The sequence below is a fragment of the Carcharhinus amblyrhynchos genome, chromosome 9 (assembly GCF_965287045.1).
Source record: "Carcharhinus amblyrhynchos chromosome 9, sCarAmb.v2.hapA, whole genome shotgun sequence".
Taxonomy (NCBI): domain Eukaryota; kingdom Metazoa; phylum Chordata; class Chondrichthyes; order Carcharhiniformes; family Carcharhinidae; genus Carcharhinus; species Carcharhinus amblyrhynchos.
Window position 1 is genome coordinate 52,265,646 of NC_137332.1, and position 19,762 is coordinate 52,285,407.

Genomic DNA, 19,762 nt, shown 5'->3' on the forward strand with positions numbered 1-19,762 from the left:
CAAATAGATCTTATATCTTGGAAAAAATTGGGTTTTAATGTCGTCAGCATCTCCGATGTAGCTGGAACTGGGGAAAATACTTACTGATGACTAGGGAATCCTAGGTTGGCTAGCCTTTTTTGGTCTGGTTTCCTATATTTCCCTTGGCTGTGCAGGTTGTGATACTGCCTACTTGGTAGTTTGGCTCCTGGAATGTACAATATGCATATCATCCAGGTATCCTGACTATGGATGTCTAGTTGACTTCGCTTCCTGTTGCTAGGGTTTCCTTGATGGGTGGAAACTTATTGAGGCACCTCTGGTGCAATTAGAGATAGAAGTTAGCTTTGTTTGCAACCCAGAGGTGGCATAAGTTGTCCTAGCCTGTCAGCCCTTCTTTTAATTGTGTCATTGTTCTATGTTCTAGCCATTTTGGCTGGGTAGGTTAGGACAATAGCTACTTTGATCATCCATTCCCAGACCCTGTGGAGAATGTAGTAAATGAGAGAGTAGGACGTGCTCCCCAAGATGTCCTCTTCTGGAGATTTGTGAACAACTCTCCTTCATGAGGTTCCCCTATTGTCTGTGGGGTTTGAGTGTAAGCCCAGATATGTCGGTTCCACATTATCTGAGTTTATCCTATGAGGTTATGTAGCTCTGCTCCTGATATCCTGCTTGCGAGAGTGTACACTGTCAAACCATGTCTTGCGTCTGTAGTGTTATCCTGGTGTTCTTCTCCTTGCAAGCTTTCCTTTTGTTATATGGGTAAGATGGGTGCTGATACAGGCTCCAACTTGTTATACTTAGTCCTACAGGGTTTCCCTCATCTTATCAGGAGGAGAAAGGTTGTATCTCCAGAGATAACTCATCTGTAGGAGTCTTGAAAAATTCTTCCAATTGTTGGGTCTCCTTGGTGGAAAAATAGGTTATGTTTTTGATGGTGGGGCTTGAGCCGCACCTTCGTTGTGGCTGGAGATGAGGCTTGTTTTGTTATGAGCCTCAGAGAACGTTATGAATTGTGGGAATCCTTTGCTTTATTGGCTCTTTTATCTGCATCAAGATGTTTTACTTTTTTAGGCTGCACTATGCCTGTGTAGGTAAGGGTAGCAACTATTTTGAAAATTTGTATTTGGAAAGTGTGAAGATTCCACTATATTATTAAAATGGAAGTAGTTTGTCCTCACTGACATGTCCCAGTTTGGGGGGACATCTGGACAGCTTGTCTTCTCAAGGTTTAGGTTTCCCCTGTGGAAAGTATCCTGTTATCTGTAGAGCCCAAAGTCAAGTTTGGATGCCTGGGCTTTGTTATGTCTGCATATCCCATGAAGCTATGTATCTCTGCTCCTGCTATCCTCTGTGTGTGTGTGTGTGTGTGTGTGTGTGTGTTTGTGTATACACCGTCATGCCACATCTTGGCTTTGGGGTTGTATCCTGATGTTCCTCACTTTCCGTGGTATCCTTTCATTGTTCTGAGGTTTTGGGGTGCTGTTTTAGGCTCTGATTGGTTGTATTTGATGCCACAGGGGCTCCCTTACCCTGTGTAGCTCGGTTCTTGTTATTCTGTGGGTGAGGGTGTGCACCATTGTGCCATGTGCTCACGTCTTTATTCTGATATACTGATATCCCCCCACTATTTGTAATATCCTTTCATTATCCATGCGAAGGAAGACACCAATTGCAAGGATTACAATGAATTGTAATCGATAATCTAAACCAATTTTAATAATATTTGCCTGTCTTCTCTATATGTATATGTGGAATGATGATTATTCTGTGTTATACTGGATTTGAGGTTTGTTGCATTATGTGGTAAAATGGAAAATCTTCAGTAAAAACATTTTTTTAAAATTTGGAGATAAAGCATTTAGTTCCCTCATTAAAATATATTGTGAATAGCTGAGGTTCTAGGACTGATCCCCGTGGTATCCCATCAGTCATTGCCTGTCACTTGGAAAAGGACCCGTTTATTTCTACTCTTTGTTTCTTGTCTGCCAACCAATTTTCTGTCCATCGCAACACACTACCCCCAATTACATAGGCTTTAATTTTACACCCTAATCTCTTGTGTGGGACTTTGTCAAAAGCCTACTGAAAGTTGAAATAATCCATTGGCTCCCCCTCATGAACTCTACTAGTTACATCCTCAAAGAATTCCAGCAGATTTATCAAATGTAATTTTCCTTTTGCAAATCCATACTGACTCTGTCTGATCTGTTTTCCCAAGTGCTCTGCTATTAAATCTTTTATAATTACCTCTAGCATTTTCCACACTACCAACATCAGGCTGATTGGTCTATAACTTCCTTTTCTCTCTCTACCTCCCTTTTTAAATAGTGGGGTTACATTAGCTACCGTCCAATCCTTAGGGATTCTTCCAAAGTTTATAGAGCGTTGGAAGCTGCAATTGCTAAAGTTAATTGCTTGCCACCAAGTACAATCAATTCAGGCTTCAATATCAGCCTGCAGTCCCGTAAAATCCCATAATGAGGCAATTCTGCCAAATAAGGGCAATGACTTAAGCTTTTCAAAATATATTTTGCATGGTGGCACAGTGGTTAATACTGTTGCCTTAAAGCGCCAAGGACTTAGATTCAATCCCAGCCTTGGCTGTGTGTGGGGCATGTGCACATTCTTCCCGTGTCTGCATGGGTTTCTTCCCATGTCCAGAGATGTGCAGGTTAAGTGGCTTGGCCATGGCAAATTAACCCTTAGTATCAGAGCGATTGGCAGGGCTGAATGGCCTCTTTCTGCACTATAGGGATTCTATAATGATCTAGGGAGCAAGTTAAAACATATTTTCATTTTGATCATATGCATTACTTTTATTCTAGATCATCAAAGGACACCTCAGGTGACCAATATTTCTCCGAACTATCTGCCAATCTCCGTTTCTATTTCAGCTCCAATATTTGGTGGCCTGTAATACAGGACAATTTTGTACCATTAGTTTGGTTTTTATTTACATTGATCAAATTTACAGCCATCCATCCATCACTCGATTGACCATTTTCTTAATAAGTGTAATATATCTACTTAACCAGTATCTACTGACATGTCACAACATAACAGAATAATAAGAATCAGACAATAAAGTGCTTGACTACAATGAATTTGTTGGGAATTTGGCTTATAGGAGTCAAACAGCTCAGTATTACTTGCATGATAAAATTCACTTCAAAATAATCTCCCTCTGGATCTTCTTTTTGTCTAAGCACATTGTGTTTCACATCATTATTGTATTGTATTCATTTTTCTGCACCATTTGATATTCATTTTCATTTCCAATCGAGAAATCTTGCTCTCCAAAATTGAATTTTGCATCCTGCAATTATTGGTTTTGATCCATGTTACGTGTCCATAACAAAACTACAATTATCCTTTCAAATTAACATAGGGATGCATTTAAAACTTGCAACATTGCTTCTGGGCATCATAATAATACAGTTATGTTCAAGACTCCACAAATCTTTCCTTCATATTTTTAACTCAAAATGCTCTTGATCAAATTAATCAAAATGGAGCCAACATTTCTGACACGTAACACACAGCAAATGCAAATGTTATTTATGCTAAATTATTTATCGCACTGCTAGATACAGTAATTGAAAAAAAACTAGAGTAATCCTTGAAACACTTTGAGATTGCCTCTTTGGGTAATTGTTTACTCCACTGCTTCTGAAAATCTTTTCTGATGTCAATCGGGGTAAATTACAGCAACCTTAAAATCCACAGCTCATATAACCTCATGATGCAGTTTGTGAATGATAGAGAAATACTTATTTTTCCAATAATTTTTGTTCCTTTCATAATATTTATTATTCTTTTTAGCAATTTTCTGTCACATGTAAGTAAACAAATGCTCCAGATTGAAATTTCCACAGAAATGAACAAGTAAATGGATTTTTCTGCTTCGGATTCAGTTATGCTCTCAGTGGCATATTTTAATTAGAAATCCAGGGAAATTTGGAGTAAGCTGCTAACAGCAAAATTGACACACAAAACTGGAAAATATATTGCATATATTATATAATCGCTGTTGCAGGAAATTTAGGATCATTATCATGTATCTTTATAGCTTTTAATGCTTCTAACTGTCCAGTTTTAATTTGAATGCTTTTGCATTCAGATACATACCAATGAATCGTGACTCCAATTTTAGGAACATGAGCCTTGCTTTTTCTTGACTCTGTCATTTAATTCTTTTGATATCCCTTACCCCCATCTAACACACTATTTATTGCTCACTGCGTCATTTTTTCTAATTGCTTTATGAGATGTCAGTGTCACTGGCAAGGTCAGCAATTGTTGCCTATTCCAAATTGCCCTTGTGTATTTTTTTCTTAATATGTTTATGATCCATGAAAGGCCAAGAAGCAGTGCATGGTGGGTAATTTGATCAATGTAAGAATCTTGCTAAATGAAAATGTTCTGCTGGAATATACAAAAGAAATTGGAACATAGAAGATAGGGGAACTGCTGACCTTTGGCCATGTTTGAAAAGATATGCCTGGCATGAAGGACCAGTCAAAAACAGGAGCGTGGCACAAACCCTGCAGAAGCAGAGATAGGTAAGAAATATCAGTTAGAAATGTGACCCTTGAGATACTCGAGGAAAGTTGTAAAAACCAGAAGTCTCTATCCCAACAGCTCATCGATAAATAGTAAGATAATTACAAAGAAGGCCATATTTAAAAATTACTTTGTAGTTTAGCAACATTTAGTGATTAGGTAATGAAAGTATTCCAATCAATTAATCTATTTTGTTGGTCAATTGAGGGCATTTACACTACAGGTGCCTTGACTGCAGAAGCATTCTTATCTGCCAAGCACACCACGTGGCTCTAGGCTAATACAAATCTTTAATGCCTTCAAAAGAACTGGCTACATTCTTTTAAAATTTGTAACAAATTTATGAATCTTTGCTACTTTAGCTTTGGCACACATTGTCCTTACGCACTGATGTATTTTGTACAGAGTTTAGATTTGAAGTCGTAATTTCTAAATCTATTAAAGGCTGTGTACATAATACCTGTTAATCAGCTTTGTTCCAAGTTAATCACTATGAGAACATGCACCAGTCATAATGGAAATTCTGCAGGATACCTACACATAAATTAGGCATTTGGGGTTATGGGCAACACAATGACAATGAGTACAATGACATCGCATGCTCACTCATCTCAAATAAACAAATATCATAAATGCCTTTAAAAGCTTGGCTGATGGTAAATGCCTTGTTGTTCAAATAAGAACATAAAAACTAGGAGCAGGAGTAGGCCATTTGGCCCCTCGAGCCTGCTCTGCCATTCAATCAGCTCATGGCTGATCTTTTCATGGACTCAGCTCCACTTACACATTTGCTCACCATAACCCTCAATTCCTTATTTTTCAAAAATATATCCATCTTTGCCTTAAAAACATTCAATGAGGTAGCCTCAACTGCTTCACTGAGCAGGGAATTCAACAGATTCATAATCCTTTGGATGAAGAAGTTCTTCATTAATTCTGTCCTAAATCTACTCGCTCTCATTTTGAGGCTAGGCCCCTTAGATTTGATTTCACCTGCCAGTGGAAACAACCTCTCTGCTTTTATTTTATCTATTCCCTTCATAATTTTATATGTTTCTATAAGATCCCTCCTCATTCTTCTAATGTTAACGGATCCTTTAAAAAAATTTCAGGATCCAGATTTGGATCTGCATGGTTGCTAAAAATTAATCTGTTCTTCCTTAGGCCACATTTCATCCATATACCAAACGTTATTGAAATCCCTTCAATAGTTTTGAGATAATTTGTTTATAGATTAACAGATTAAGAAACAGGGTCAAAAACATTACCTCCATCCACATTTAATGGCATAGATTACAGAAAAAGACTATCTCTCCTGTTGTCTGTAGTTTACCTGTTCATCTATGAGTAGTCCCTTGATCTATTGTGCTGCACGACCACTCTGTTCAGAGTTTCTGTTACTGAAACTGGATTGTATTTGGACTTGAGTTCCTGGCACAATGACAAATCGGTCTCACTCTGTTCCTCTGTGACTGAGAAATTAACTTCACATTCTCTACACCATTCCTGAGTCCTGAACTGCTTTACTGAATATTCTGGAGAAATTGATCCTCTCTAATGATGCAATGTAGTCAACTGTTCGAGGAACAATGCAACTCTCTACTGAATCAGCAAACCCTGCAACTTGAAGCTGCTCTTGTTCCAAGTTTGTTTCTCATGCCTCTCACTGCTCATCTTCTGAGTCCTTGCTCACAGCAAGAGAGACATGAAACGACAGTAAGAGAAAGGGAGGATAATCAAGCGGGAGGGTCAGTGGCAACAGTGAGAGTGGGCAGGCAAAGGGAAGGACAGCAAGAGGGGGAGCAGGATGTGTAATGCACAGGAAGTTAGGCAAGAGTGGAGACATCAAGCTTGAGGGGCAACAGTACAAAGGTCAGTGTAAGTACCTTTCGGGGTGTGGGGGGGGTATGGTGGTGATGGGGTGGTGAACAGCTACAGGTTGTGACCTATTTCAGTACGAATGGCATAGGTAAGAAGAGGGATAAGGTTCTGCTGACAGAATTTAGGAAACCAGGAGAGAAGTTAACAAGCAGTACCTCAAAGATAGGAGTCTCAGATTACTCTCAGTACCCTGCACTACTGAGTACAGAAACAGAAGTTATGCCAGGTGAGAAGGTGCTGGAGGAATGGCTTCAGATTTAGTACTTAGTAAATGAATGTGGAAGGCAAAAGGAACAAAGGCTAGAAACTGGACACAAAGGAGTTTGGAGTTTTATATCCAGTAAGATGAAATACCAAACATGGCTAAATTCCTATACACATAAATGAAATAACTGTTAAAATAAAAATAAGATAAATTCAGAAATATGCTAATTCTTTCTACTTAATACCAGCTTATTAACTCTCCTGCTCCAGTTCATCACTGATCATGCTTGCCTAACCTCCTGCACATTACACATCCTGCTCCCCCTCTCGCAGTCCTTCCCTCTGCCTGCCCACCCTCTCCCTTGCCACTGATCTTCTCTCTTGACAATCCTCCATTTCGCCAACTCTGTCATTTCCTGTCTCTCTCACTATGAACAAGGACTCAGAAGATGAGCAGTGAGAGGCATGAGGAGCAATTTTGGAACAAGAGCAGCTTCAAGTTGCAGGGTTTTGGAGGTAAACCACAGGTTTCAGAGGCACCAAGGAGGATCAGCAGTGGCTGGTGGGTTCGATGAGAGGGAATGTTGGTGAGAGGTTCTTTTGCTTTTATTGTGTTGGCATCATTAACTAATATTCATATTCCATCAATCATTCTAAGGGTGGTGCTAGCTAAATCAGGCATGATCTGCTGAGACAGCAGATTTAAAGTGATGGGGCTGAGACAATTTGCTTTGACAGCTTGCTCCATCGTGGGATTGTCCTTGGGGAAACAAATGGTCTTTGTAGTTTGTGAGGATGGCTACCTTGTGTTCCATCATTGCCAGGGGAAACCAGGTACATGTTTCTATCAATTCCCACCAATCCATTCCATATTGTATAGAGCATGGTCAGTCTACTTTTTTCCTACATTGGTGTCATGATTCTCATTCCAAATCATTGATCAAGGATGTGACAGTGATGTATTTCCCATAATACTCTGTGCAGAATTGTGCAGCGCATCTTCAGATCCCTTCAATCTTATTCCTATCACTCACCATGTAAGATTCCCACACACAACTTCCCATACACTCCAGGATTGGACAAACAAATGTTTGGTAAACTATAATTTTTGGTGCAATAAAGATCCATCCTCAGAAATCCAAGAACCCTGTTTGCTTTGAATGTCATCTGCTGAATGTGGAATCGCCAATGAAGATTATTTTTAAGGTGAATGCCCCACACATGGTTATGTATCTCCCAATTGAATTTGATTAAGGACTTAAAGCTACCTTTTGATGGATCCTTTTTGTTGGTGATGTACATAACATAAATTGGGTCAGGGATTGGGAGAGTTGACAAATGGGAAGGTTGGTGTGAGGGTGGGTTGGCTGCAAGCAGGATTGCCATAGCAGAAGAGTTGGCACAGACCAGGAATGTCGACAAGTGGGAGGGTTAGTGAGAGGGAGAATCTGAAGTGACTGGGGGGGGTTGGGAGTGGGAGAGCCATTCCAAAGTCGCGGCGATTGGGTCGTGCGAGCCTACGTTAGACTGGGGAAGGGAATTTTTCCATTCTACCCGCCGCAGGAATTGTAGCGTGCAGGCGGTGGACCTAGGATGGGATTTTAAGGCCGGAAAATCCTGCACCACGTGTGAAACAATGTTCAACCGAAACTCCTAAACATGAATACTGATCCTATTAACCAACCAATGTTAAATCAAAACAACTTAAAACAGGGACTTACTGTCCTTACATATCCAAACTAACCAATTACCATCAGTCTGCTCTCAATCATTAGGAAAGTAATGGAAGGTGTCATTGCCAGTGCTCTTTAGCAGCAATAAGTACTGTGGCTATAAGAGCATGTCAGAGGCTGGGAATTCTGTATACAGTAACTCATCTGACTCCCCAAAGCCTGTCCACCATCTATAAGGCACCAGTTATAAGAAATAGTAGTAGACCATTTAGCCCATCGAACCTGCTGTGTCTTTTAATAAGACAATGACTGATTTGACTGTGGCTTTAACTCCACTTTCCTGCCTGTTCTACTTAACTGTTAACTCTCCTGTCAATCAAATATCCGCCGAACTCAGCCTTGAATATATACAATGACCCAGCCTTCACTGCTCTCTGTGGAAGAGAATTCCAAAATCTAACTACCAGCTGAGTGAAATAATTCCTTTTCGTCGGCTTCTAAGATGGGAGACACCTAATTTTTAAATAGTGTTCCCCCTGTTGTTCTACTTGCTTATTAATTCCCTTGTGTCTTATTCTTATATTCTAAGTCAGGATTGTGATGGAATACTCTCCACTTGTATGGATGAGTGCAGTTCTAAAACACTCAAGAAGCCTGACACCATCCAGGACAAAGTAACCTGCTTGATCGGCAATCGATCCACCACTAATTTGTGCTGCAGCAACTTGCCAAACCACCTTTGACAGTACCTGCCAAACCCATGACTCCTACCATCAAGAGGAGTATCAGCAACCAATGTATGGGAACCACAACCTGCAAGTTCCACCCCAAAGTCACACACCATCCTGACTTGAAACTGTACTGCGTTCTTTGCTCTCACTGGGCCAAAATCCAACAACATGCTTTCTAAAGTATTTTAATATACCTCGATGTGAATTTTGAATCTCCTGACCTGCTCTTTCAGCCACAGTATTTATGTAGCTAGTCCAGTTAAGCTTCTGGTCAATGGGAACCACCTAGGGCACTAATGGTGGGGTTCAGTAATGATGAAATTGTTGAATGTCGCGAGGAGATGGTTAGATTCTTTCCTTGTGGATGATCTTTGCCTTGCTTTGGATCATGAATATTCACTTACCACTTATCGGCTTAAGCCTGAACAATGTGCATATGGACACGGATTCATTATCAGGGAAGTTAAGAGTGGAAACAGGAATTGCTGGAAGATCTCAGCCGGCCTGACAGCCTCTATGGGGAAAGAATAGAACCAATATTTCGAGTCTAGATGTCCCTTCTTCAGAGCTCTGACAAAAGGTCATCTGGACTCGAAGTGTTGACTCTATTTTCTCCTCACAGATTCTGAATGACCTGCTGAGATTTTCCAGCATTTTCTGTTTTTGTTTCAGATTCCAGTATCCGCAATATTTCGCTTTTATTTAAGTTAAGGATGGAACTGAGGATTTTACTATGAAAGAGAAGACAACATTTGGGCATTAATTTTAATGGTACTGTATTTAGATGAAATTTACTTCATTGCTTGTATAAATAGTTCATTGAAGTTAGTTTGAAAATAATGAGAAACTGCCTGATAAACATTTTTTGGAAAAGCAGTTCTCCACTTCAAGTATAAGAGAAAAGAAATATTGCTTAACATTCAGTGTAGTCTTTGATCAGAATTGATTAAAAGATTCATCTGGTGCTTCTCTTTTAAACACTGAATGACAATGTATAATTCAAGGATTTTCTCTTGTTATCTTTTGTTGTTTTATGAATATGAATTGCTAATAAAAAATTTTCTATTATCAATGATAAATATTAGAAATGAAGTGACTAAAATTATCTTTGGGTTCAAAACAAAAAGACCTGATTTAGAATGATAAAGTCTAAATAAACTTGGGATCTTGCTGTTCTTTAAGTTTTCTGAGTTCAGTGAAGGAACGTTAATTGCGAAATATTTCATAGAATTCCTACAGTGCAGAAGGAGGCCATTCGGTCCATCGAGCCTGTACTGATCTCAATTCCACCCAGGTCCTATCCTCATCACCCCACTTATTTACCCAAGCTAGTCCCCCTAATACGAAGGGGCAATTTAACATGGCCAATCAACCTAACCCGCACATCTCTGGACTGTGGGAGGAAACCGGAGCACCTGGAGGGAACACATGCAGACACAGGGAGAATGTGCAATCACAATCACCCAAAACTGGAACTGAACCCGGATCCCTGACACTGGGAGGCAGCAGTGCTAAGCACAGTGCCACTCTGCCTGTTAACTAAATTATCAGGTTAAGCCAAGGGCGTGAGTTTAAACAAGTAAAAGGTAAATCTGGGACTGATGTCAAGAAATTGTTCTTCATATAAAGAACATATAGACCAGCTTCCAAGAAAAAAAATAGTGGAATCAAAAACCTGGGACATTTTAAGCAATAACTGGATGCTGAAATGGGTATAACTGGATGAATGATTGAAGATGGGTTGAACAACCCATCTTTAATTATCTTGTTTACTGAGGTTTAATTTAGGTTCCCAATCCCTACGATTTACCTGTTTATTTCTTTAAGTGATTTACAATGATTACCTGTGCTTTGGACCACTTGGAAATCTGTGGGATGAGAAATGCATTTGCATTTTGCACGAAGGTGAATAATTTCTCCCCTATGCTGTTCTCTCCCCTAGCTTTATACTGGACAATGTATATGCTGCAATAGATTATGGGTGAGGAAAGTGATTTGTTACATCTTAGATACTTGCATTTTCACTGCCTTCAACATTTTTAATGCAAAGTACTCAGCCATCAAATCACATTATTCACAGTAGGTGTAGAAATCTGCCATGATTTGTCTAGGGATGTCATACCACATTAAATCACTTACCCTAAACACAGACTGTAGCAATTGCTAGTGCCCAAAATCCCTTCTACCTGATAGCAGATTTGTCACTTTCCTTAGAGATGTCTTGGGAGTCACTAAGAAAGGACATTTACCTTAATGCAATATGTTCAAATTAATGAAATAATATTTATCAAACTGCCCAGGAAACTCATCATTCAAGGAAACATTCACACACTATTACAGCTTCACACCCACTGTATTATAATTGTAGTGATGCAGAGTGAAGTAAAAAAAGATAGTCAGGCAAACCAGTGGATACCATTTAAAAGTTTTCTAATGATAAGAAGTCAACTGTCTCATGCATTCTTAGATCTCCAATTTTCCTGGCTAGATAACAATGTGAATCCTGCATCTCGGCAAGGGTTTACAGCATTGTGTTATTTTAAACAGGTACTAGTCTCTAACTCATCACACCTTTAATCCGATTGTGCCCTTTTTATGCAACCATAAGGTGATCACAATTTAAGTGTTTTGCTCGTTACAGTCATATTTGAAGAAAGTTTCAGAAATTCCTAGAAATTGTAAATATCAAAAAAAATCCAATGGTTGCAAGAATGTGTGCAGCACTGCCACAGAGACCTTACATTGCAGACCAAGCTGCAGAAATTACCACTTTATATACTAAAGATAACCGTTGAGCAAACACTTTTAAAAATAGCTGTTGTCTCGTGCCATTTTGCTTCAGCTGCCTGCAGCTCTCAGAAATATCCTTCATCCTTTGGATAAACTAAAAGCCTGTCTTTGTTTAAATTCTGTAATGTTTAAATACCATAAATATTTCCTTCCAGTGAAAGTATAGTTAAATGCATTCTTCAAAATTTCCAGAAATTATTTTGGAGGTATAAAAGATAAAAAATAATCCATCTACAAAAGTAAATATCAGCATTTAATATGGTAAAGGGACAATATCTTCTACTGAATTTAAATATTATATCTGGGAGATGCCTACATGTTTACTGATGTCTCTAAGCCCTCAAAATATGCAGCTCACTTCATAGCACACACGCAACCATTAATTTGGCCTATTTCTCTCAAGGCCAAATTTAAAGATGAGCATGCCCTGAACTTCTCTTGATGTTATACTGAAAGCAGCCATTTCTAGGTAAAGGCGGCTTACTGGTCCTTCCTCTTCCTAATAGCAAATTGATGCTTTAATACTTTTGATTGACTAGCGTAACACCCAGCCTTTCCGATGAACAATAGTTTTAATGCACTTCCAACATGTGTTCATATTTATATTATCTGGAGAACTTGTGATGAACACAAACACAAGAATTTTTAGGAGAAAAAACCATGCATTTTTATCCCAAAAGCCATCGCTTTGAGAGTTATCCCCTCTATTCTCTTGTGTCTCTCAATCCTTACTCTTTTCAAAATCTATTTATCTCTTAAGCCTGCTGCTTCAATGATCTTTTCCTGTAAACTTACTTCAAAATTCTACTACCTTCTAATTGAAAATGTTCTGTGTGACTTTTCCTAATGCTCCACAGATTTTTTTTGAATTTCTCTGCTCAGATGTTCAAATCCATCAACACTGAATGACTAGCACATATTAACCATCAATATAATCTTAGGCATTTGCTTTAAAAAAAAGTGGGAATTACTAAAGGCTAAATACTTTACCTCGGCACACAGCCCAGGCCTCTCTGTCGCATTTCTCTCCACTTGTCCTCAACTCAAAGAAATTATACTCTTCAAAGCTCAGTAATCCATTGCCATCTAAATCAATGACTTCAAATATGTCAGACAGAGCAGCCCTATTAAAGTGAAAAGATAGTCTGAATGGACAGGTTGGATCATCAGAATACAGAAAAGATATAAGTTACCTGCTTATACCTTGTAATTAAAAAACGGAAAATGCTGAGAAAAGCATATTGTCAGATGACATAGTTTAAAAAATTGCTCTTTTTCTCCATTCGTATTGTTAGTCAGAAGAAATAAAATGCGATAGAGATGTGTTTTCTGCAGCAGTTGAGAGAATTGCAGTACATGTCAAGAGCAAGTTAAGAATACCAAACATTACTACTGCAGTATTATCCACTGATTTGAATGTGCATACACAAATATATACAAAACATTTCATTCCCACCTTTTAAAAACTGTTAAGTTCTTTGTAAAAACATATCTTACGGGGTGAAAAACTGCAGCAGGTGACGGTGCAGAGGGACCTCGGAGTCCTTGTGCATGAGTCACAAAAACCCAGCTTGCAGGTGCAGCAGGTGGTCAGGAAGGCAAATGGGATGCTGGCCTTCATAGCGAGGGGGATTGAATATAAAAGTAGGGAGGTCTTGCTGCAGCTGTATAGGGCATTGGTGAGGCCGCAGCTGGAGTACTGTGTGCAGTTTTGGGCGCCGCACCTGCGCAAAGGTATCTTGGCCTTGGAGGGAGTGCAGAGGAGGTTTACTAGGCTGATACCGGAGTTGAGGGGGTTGAGCTAAGAGGAGAGGCTGAATAAACTGGGCTTGTACTCGTTAGAGTTTAGAAGAATGAGGGGAGATCTCATTGAGACGTATAAGATGATGAATGGGATGGATAGGATAGAGGTGGAGAGACTCTTCCCGCTCAAAAAAGACAGTAGGACTAGGGGGCACAGCCTCAAGATAAAAGGGGGGCAGTTTAGAACGGAGTTGAGGAGGAACTTCTTCACTCAAAGGGTGGTGAATCTCTGGAATTCTCTGCCCGTTGAAGTGGTGGAGGCTGCCTCGCTAAATATTTTTAAGACGCGGGTTGATGGGTTTTTGATAAGAGAGGGGATTAAGGGTTATGGGGAGAAAGCGGGAAAGTGGAACTGAGCAGCGACAGATCAGCCATGATCTTATTGAATGGCGGGGCAGGCTCGAAGGGCTAGATGGCCTACTCCTGCTCCTATTTCTTATGTTCTTATATATGGTACATCTAAACTCTTGCCCTCATCTGACTCTTCTTCTCTCAGCTCTGCATTCTTAGGCACCTCAATACATACCTTTCCAAATAGTATAAATTGACTTCTCCAGCAAGACTATGATATTCTGGTTGGGTGTCACACCAAACCATAAGCCTACTTCCACTTCATATGCCAAGTGGTCTACTGCTTGTTTGCATTGTTTTTCCAATTCCTAGCATTGGCAATTCATTTCAGGCACAGGATCAGATTGAAATTAAAACAGCTATTTCAAGTTTCTGCTTTTTAAAATAAAACGCACCTGAATTCTTTGCTAAGTGTGAGGCTTCCATCTTCCCTGTGGATCAGCCTGGCCTCTCGTGTCACTGATTTCTTCCTTTTCTTTAGTCTGCAGCCAGTAGTGAATGGGAGGAGTTGATAAACTCCAGATTGAAGCTCTCCTTTCCACCCAAACTTCTGTTATATGAAGGTTAACAGACATTAATTGTTTTAATCACTCTTCTGGAAATCATTTAAATCTAATGTTGAATAATTTTGCTTTACTTTGCGGATTTTGTTTTGAACATTAAAATGTGGTACCAGGTAGCACACAAAGTGTTCACACTCCCATGGGATCTGAATTTAAATCCAGATTTGCTTGATGAGTTTAATGCATCTTCTCTAAGCCCAAGGTAGAGATCCAAACTGATACAAACTTAAATGAAATTCAATTCAGACTCCAACTCAACAGAAGTGCAAATTCAGAACACATGGGCAACTCCACTGGAAGAATTGGTGGTATGTAGCAGTTAGAAATGACCTTCAAGGCTGGGCTAAGGCAAATCATTAATGCTGTAAAAGAAAAGCTACAACATGCTTAATCTGGGTGTTCAAGGAAATGCAAGCCTCACCTCCCTTTATGTTGTTCATTGAAGTTTATATATGTCGACACATTTCCTCTCTGAAACCATTTTTCTTTCTGCCACAGACAGATCGCCCTCACAGCATCATTTTGGAGCCTGCAAAGGCTGGATGAAACCATTATCTTGCATCCCTACAAGTTCTGAACTTGGACTTACAGATTGGACATTCAAAATCCTGTTATCCAGAAACCAGAATTGTCTGAAAACCAGACATTTTTGTTTTTGAAAATATTCTATTTAACATTCAGTTAAATGAAATTCAGACTTACTGCTAAACTATTGGGACAATTTGGCGAAGTCCTAGTTCTCGATGGCACACCTGTGCTCTGATGTAACCCAAATGACCCTCAACCCCACCTGGCCTGGCCTGACGAACTAATCCAGCCTGAATTTCCAGACCCCTGCCCGTACACTGTTAGTGCTATTGTTGAATACGATGAACAAAGAACAAAGAAAATTACAGCACAAGAGCAGGCCTTCGGCCCTCCAAGCCTGCACCGACAATGCTGCCTGACTGAACTAAAACCCTCTAGCCTTCCAGGGACCATATCCCTCCATTCCCATCCTATTCATGTATTTGTCAAGATGTCCCTTAAAAGTCACTACCGTATCCGTTTCCACTACCTCCCCCGGCAGCGAATTCCAGACACCTACCACCCTCCGTGTAAAAAGCTTGCCTCGTACATCTCCTTTAAACTTTGCCCCGCTCACCTTAAACCTAAGCCCCCTATTAATTGATTCTTCCACCCAGGGAAAAAGCTTCTGACTATCCACTCTGTCCATGCCCCTCATAATCTTGACCTTCAAAATACCTTCACCATTTACAAGTTAAAGATACAGAAAGAGGTAGATATTATTATGCTTTTTCATACTTTGTTTTATGTCTCTTTTATTTATTGAATTTGGCCTAGTATAGGCTATCTGATTTTACTGTTCAAAGTCCAGGAAAATCTGGTATGGTCCCAGTCTCAATGGTACCAAATTCTAGGTGTCCAACCTGTCGTATGGGATGAGTAAGACTACAAAGGTGAGAAAAGCTGCCCGCAGAGTAGGAATGTACTGATTGAATGCCACATAGCTGCCAATGATACCTCTGCTTTGGGAAAAACGGCTGGTGTAGGGCAATGGTCAGCTGTGCAATGCTGCTCTTGCTACTCAAAAGCAAAGGCCAAGTTTTTCAATGCGTTAGTCGCTTATTTGATACATGTGTGGGAAGTAAAAGTCTGATGCTGCCTGCTAGAAGTCAGAGGCAGAAAAATTGAGGTAATTGTTTATCTTGTCCTTTCCATTGGTTTAGTTGACTGCAGGCCCCCTTGTAGCAAATGGCACATCTCTGCAACTGGCTTCCTGTTGACATGGGGTTAATCTCTTCATTCTTTCAAATATTTTTATAGTAAGTAACAGATATGGTTGGTGGCCTAACACGAAATTGGGTGTTGGAAGTTATTGATGTCTCTGGCATGCTTTTAGTCACCCTGTAATATTTCACTAAAATGTAGAGTATTTACTGCTTTCAGAACCCACCCCTCCCCCTACCATTTTACTTGCTTAATGCCATGGCATTCAATAGCTAGCAGTTAAGATGACCCACTATGCCCAAGTTCATATTAAGAAAATGTATCAGAAATACTTCTTTGTGACTTCTATCTTCATCTGTTCTTAAATATAAAATATTTAAAATGCATGAAATACAGTCAGAGAATGCTCCAATATTTTAGGTTGGCTTAAGAAACACTTAATGTTTAATAGAAAACAAAAGATTATTTAATCTGTTGTTAAACTTCACATGGGAAAAAGGGTAAAATCTTATGCTTTATTTAAGCTAGTATAGATGAACTCATTTTTAAAAATTAATTTTACAGGACGCGAGTGTCACAGCTAGGCTAGCATTTATTGCCCATCCCTAACTGCCCTTCATTTCAGAAGGTATTTGAGAGTCAACTCCATGTCACATGTAGGCCAGACCAGATAAGGATGGCAGATTTCCTTCCCTAAAGGACATTAGTGACCCAGATGGATTTTTACGACAATGACAATGGTTTCATGGTCTTCATTAGATTTTTATGAAATTCCACATTTGCCCTGGTAGGATTTCAACCCAAGTCCCCAAATCTTTGTCTGGGTCTCTGGATTAGTAGTTCAGTGACAGTACCATTGTGCCACTGCCTCCGCTAAACAAGAAATACGGTCACAGCGATAACAAAATAAAAATGAAGATGTCATGCCTGCAGCACATTTAAAGGAGCACAGAAGAAATAAATAACTGGATCGGGTTTACAAGCCGTGAATATAAAGTAAATGGAAAATTCCATGTTTTGGTGGGTTTATGATCTTAATGATAGTTATAAAACCTTTTGTGGCATTGTATTTTTGACACTGTGGCGAGATTCTCCCAAAAAATTTGAATTCGTCAATGTGCGGGAAAATGGGAGTAAATCCTGATGTTTTTTTTGTGTGATTTCCAGATTGAGTCTCCGACACTCGGTGCATCACAGACTGCTTCAGTGGGATTCACCCTGGAAAGAAGAGGCAGGGCCTGAGTAGCTGCATATGACCAGTGTTTGCATCCTGAAAGGGCGTCTCGCTAATGCATGCTGTCATGACCTTGATTGGGTTGGGTGATGATAGACATCACCATCACACCTTGCATAGCGGGGCACATCAATGTTATCTGTGCAACATTGTAGCCTTACTGGGAGTGTTAGCTTAATGCCTGACTCACTGTGAAGGCAGTGCTTTTGGCCGCAAAAGTGAAGGGAGGCTGAGGTGGCTGCTCAGTTAAGTGTATTCCTTTTGTGGCAGACAAGGCGTAACTGAAGCGTGAGGCCAGCAATTAGCACATCCAGCTTATTCTTGGAGAGCACCCTGTTTCTCCCAAGTCACAAGAGGTGCAGAGTTGAACAGCCTTCCATGACCCATTGAGATCTACCATTGCACGTAAATACCCCTGACAATTGGTTTTGGCCTTCGGGGCAGCCTCTGCCCTTTGTCCTCACTGCTGCCTGAGTGTGGGTTCCAATCACACTGCACTCATCCTCCAACAAGTGCGAAGCCGTACAGGTTGCATGAGGGGAAATGCAGTCCATCCCTGATTCCCCTACTCTTCCCTGACAGCCCAGCCTCTCATGGAACCGCACCTGGATAACTCACAATCACCCCCAGTGCTGAGTCTCTTGATTTCAAGCCCTCCCACCTTATGGCCAAACCCCACTAAGGAAGGGCACTCCATCAGCTGTGATATGGATAAGAACCCAGGAAGGAGGAAACTGGAAACGTTGCCTGCATACCAGCCTTCACAATCCCTTTACAGAACGGCGTGCCCCGACATGAAGAGAAAATGAGGCCTGCAAGTGAACCCTGTGGGCCACTTCCCTATATATAGCAATTGTGGGACCCCAATCCTCAGCTGCAAGTTACAATTGTGTCCCCCGCATCTTCTCTGGTGCCCCCTGTGCAGTGAACACCCCAGGGGATACTGGCTGCCTGAGCGCTCATCTCTGAATTTACCCTCTGAGTTGAAGGCATCAGATTCATGCTTCTGTAGAGCTGTTGTAAATGTTGCCAGCGTGACGCTGAATCAGATGAGGGGAGGGAAGCCCCGGAGAGAGTGCTTACTAATGACTATTAATGACAATTAATGAGTATTAAAATGAGCTTTCTGTGGTCCCGTGGCATGTTTTATGCCACTCCATCAGTGAGGAGCTGGGAAGATCAGAAGTTGCAAACTCACCATTGCGAATTGCACTTTCTGGGTTTTGAGCACGTGCAGCAATTCCCGCAGATGAAGACTATGGGGTCAAAATTGCCTCCAGGATTTTTGAAGTTTTCTCATTATTCACATGGAGGATGGCACGGTGGCACAGTGGTTAGCACTGCTGCCTCACAGCACCAGGAAACTGGATTCGATCCTGGCCTTTGGTGTGGAGTTTGCATGCCCCCATGTCTGTGTGGGGCTTTCCAGGTGCTTCGGTTCAAATATTGCAGGTTAGGTAGATTGGCCATGCTAAATTACCCTTTAACGTCCAAAAATGTGTAGGTTAAGGTGGATAAGCAATGGTAAATGCATGGGGTTATGGGGATAGGGTGGAGGGGAGGACTTGTGTGGGATGCTCTTTCTGAGAGGAAACCTGAAGAGCTGGATGCTTCCTTCTGCACTGCAGGGATTCTATGCTTCTGTTTGATTTGTTCATTATATATTTCTCCAAAACTTCTGCTCTTTCTAATCTCAAATGTCATTAACAATTTTTCTAGTTTTGTCACTTGTGTTGGTTTTGGAATAGTGTGCACATAAATATTTCTAAAATATAAACCAGTTTTTGACTTGACAAAAGCAGCACCCCTCAGCCTCCTCACTAACAGATCAAGTCATTCAGGGCCAATGCTGAACATTACCCCAAGTAAGAAGTTAAAAATACCTTTCATTTTTTTACAGTAAATAGCTGATGGTCACAGGTTCAATTCAAGTGTTGAGTCCTCCTTATATCTCAGCTGGTTAATCAAAAAGTGTACATCAGGAAATTCTGTGGTTCCCAACTGTGATTTGAGCCAAAATGACAAAATTGGCACTAAAACTGTTGTCAATTTCTGGGGATATAAGGGCAAAACCAGTTAGGATGCTACTTGATTGATATCCAGTAAGCCTCACTGATAGTGTGTCTCAAATCTCAAGGGAGGACAAAGCCAGGCTTGGCTTTTGCAACATCAATGACACCCAACATCAAACGGCTCGCAGCCAGTACCAAAGGATGTCTAGGAAACAACACTCAACAACGAAAGGGAAAATTA

General features: G+C 40.4%; 1 protein-coding gene across 3 annotated transcripts in view; it reads right to left on the reverse strand.

The window, feature by feature from the left end:
* efcab7 (EF-hand calcium binding domain 7) overlaps positions 1 to 19,762 on the reverse strand; it is a 93,505-nt gene that overhangs the window by 19,368 nt on the left and 54,375 nt on the right. For all 3 annotated transcript variants that reach the window (XM_080195626.1, XM_080195624.1, XM_080195627.1), the window contains exons 9-10: positions 14,377 to 14,531; positions 12,818 to 12,951 (exon numbers count right to left, since the gene is read on the reverse strand). In XM_080195626.1, coding sequence (XP_080051752.1) covers positions 12,818 to 12,951; positions 14,377 to 14,531 — 289 coding nt within the window. The remainder of the gene's footprint in view (positions 1 to 12,817; positions 12,952 to 14,376; positions 14,532 to 19,762) is intronic.